The sequence below is a fragment of the Otolemur garnettii genome, unplaced genomic scaffold (genome assembly GCF_000181295.1).
Source record: "Otolemur garnettii isolate 467f Iridium unplaced genomic scaffold, OtoGar3 scaffold00214, whole genome shotgun sequence".
Taxonomy (NCBI): domain Eukaryota; kingdom Metazoa; phylum Chordata; class Mammalia; order Primates; family Galagidae; genus Otolemur; species Otolemur garnettii.
This window is the reverse complement of record NW_003852609.1, coordinates 209,559-211,094: the sequence shown is the minus strand read 5'-3', so window position 1 is coordinate 211,094 and position 1,536 is coordinate 209,559. Positions and strand designations below refer to the sequence as shown.

The following is a 1,536-nucleotide window of genomic DNA, read 5'->3' as shown; positions in this document are numbered from 1 at the left end:
AGGTTGCTGTGAGCTGTGATGCCACGGCACTCTACCCAGGGGGACAGCTTGAGGCTCTGTCTCAAAAAAAAAAAAAAAAGAATATAGTTTAGGGCTCAATGCCCATAGCTCAGTGGTTATGGCACTAGCTACATGCACCAAGGGTGGCAGGTTTGAACCCGGCCCAGGCCAGCTAAGCAACAATGACAACTGCAACAATAAAAAATAGCCAGGTGTTGTGGCAGACACCTGTAGTGCCAGCTATTGGGGAGGCTGTGGCAAAAGAATCACTTGAACCCAAGAGTTTGAGGGTGCTGTGAGCTGTGATGCCACAGCACTCTACCTAGGGTAGACTCTGTGTCAAAAAAAAAAAAAATGAATATAGTTTAGACGTAGTAAGTCCTGGACCACTGAAAAATATTATATAGATAGCAATTAAATGTATTATTTGCTATGTATTTATTTGTTTTGTAAATGTATTTATTTATGTTGACTTTTTTCTTTACCCAAAAGATAAAGGAAACATTGAAATGTTTTGATAACATTTAGGATGCCAAGGGCTAATATAACACCTCTGATGGCCATTCAGGAAAAAGAGTTCTAAAATTGCTTTGAATGGTGGACTAGGCACTGGCATTGGTGCACAGCTTCCCACGGGAGGACTCTGAAGATGACCAGAGTGGTATTGAGCAATGATGTATGTAGAACTTTTTCTAGGATGAATTCACAAAATTAATTGTCATTCCTTGTATGTTCTATCACTCTAAAATTGGAGTTACCTGCTCCTTTCTTACCAGGTTTATTCTTACCTTTTCTTTTAACCTTATGTGTCCATTTGTCTGAAAAACTAATTATGATAGATAACTATAAATTAAAAAAATAAATAATTATAAAACTAAGACTGGGCACAGTGGCTCACATCTGTAATCCTAGCACTTTGGGAGGCCGAAGAAGGAGAATCACTTGAGACCAGCCCAAGTGAGAGCAAGACCCAGTCTCTACAAAAAATAGAAAAATTAGTCTGGCATGGTGGCACGTGCCTATAGTCTCTCAGCCACTTGGAGGATTGAGGTTGCAGTGAACTATGATAATGCTATTGCACTCTAGCCCAGGTGACATAGTAAGGGAAAAAAAAAGGAAGAATAGAAAATATAACTCACCTTTGGCAATCTCAGTGATAATTTGCAAATCAGCAATCCACTGGTTTCATAAATTATAAGAGATTGGTCCAAGTTGGGGACTATCTTCTCTTTAGGTACTTTATAAACAACAATGGTGCCCTTATAATGAGGGCAGCTATAGTTTCCAAATTCATCCACCTCTTTGATTTGGAGTTTCAGCCTGGGTTTTCTTTGTAAGTGAAAAATAAGTTTGTAATCTTTTCCATAATCCTTCCCATTGCCTAAACAGAAGTAAAATTAACTTGTCATCATTAAGTTATACGTAACACTTTGAGTTACTTCACTTTTAAAAATACAAAAAATCATTTTAACTTTTAAATTCAATTAAAGCTGTTTTTGAATTGTTTTCTCTTGTCAAAACATAACCTAAGAGACT

The 1,536-nt window shown here is 37.4% G+C and overlaps 1 protein-coding gene across 1 annotated transcript in view; it reads right to left on the bottom strand.

Annotated features, from left to right (window-relative positions):
• Positions 1-1,536, bottom strand: part of DTHD1 (death domain containing 1) — a 71,259-nt gene that overhangs the window by 25,994 nt on the left and 43,729 nt on the right. Inside the window, exon 8 of the mRNA XM_003801623.2 lies at positions 1,140-1,381. Within this exon, the coding sequence (XP_003801671.2) occupies positions 1,140-1,381 (242 nt within the window). The remainder of the gene's footprint in view (positions 1-1,139; positions 1,382-1,536) is intronic.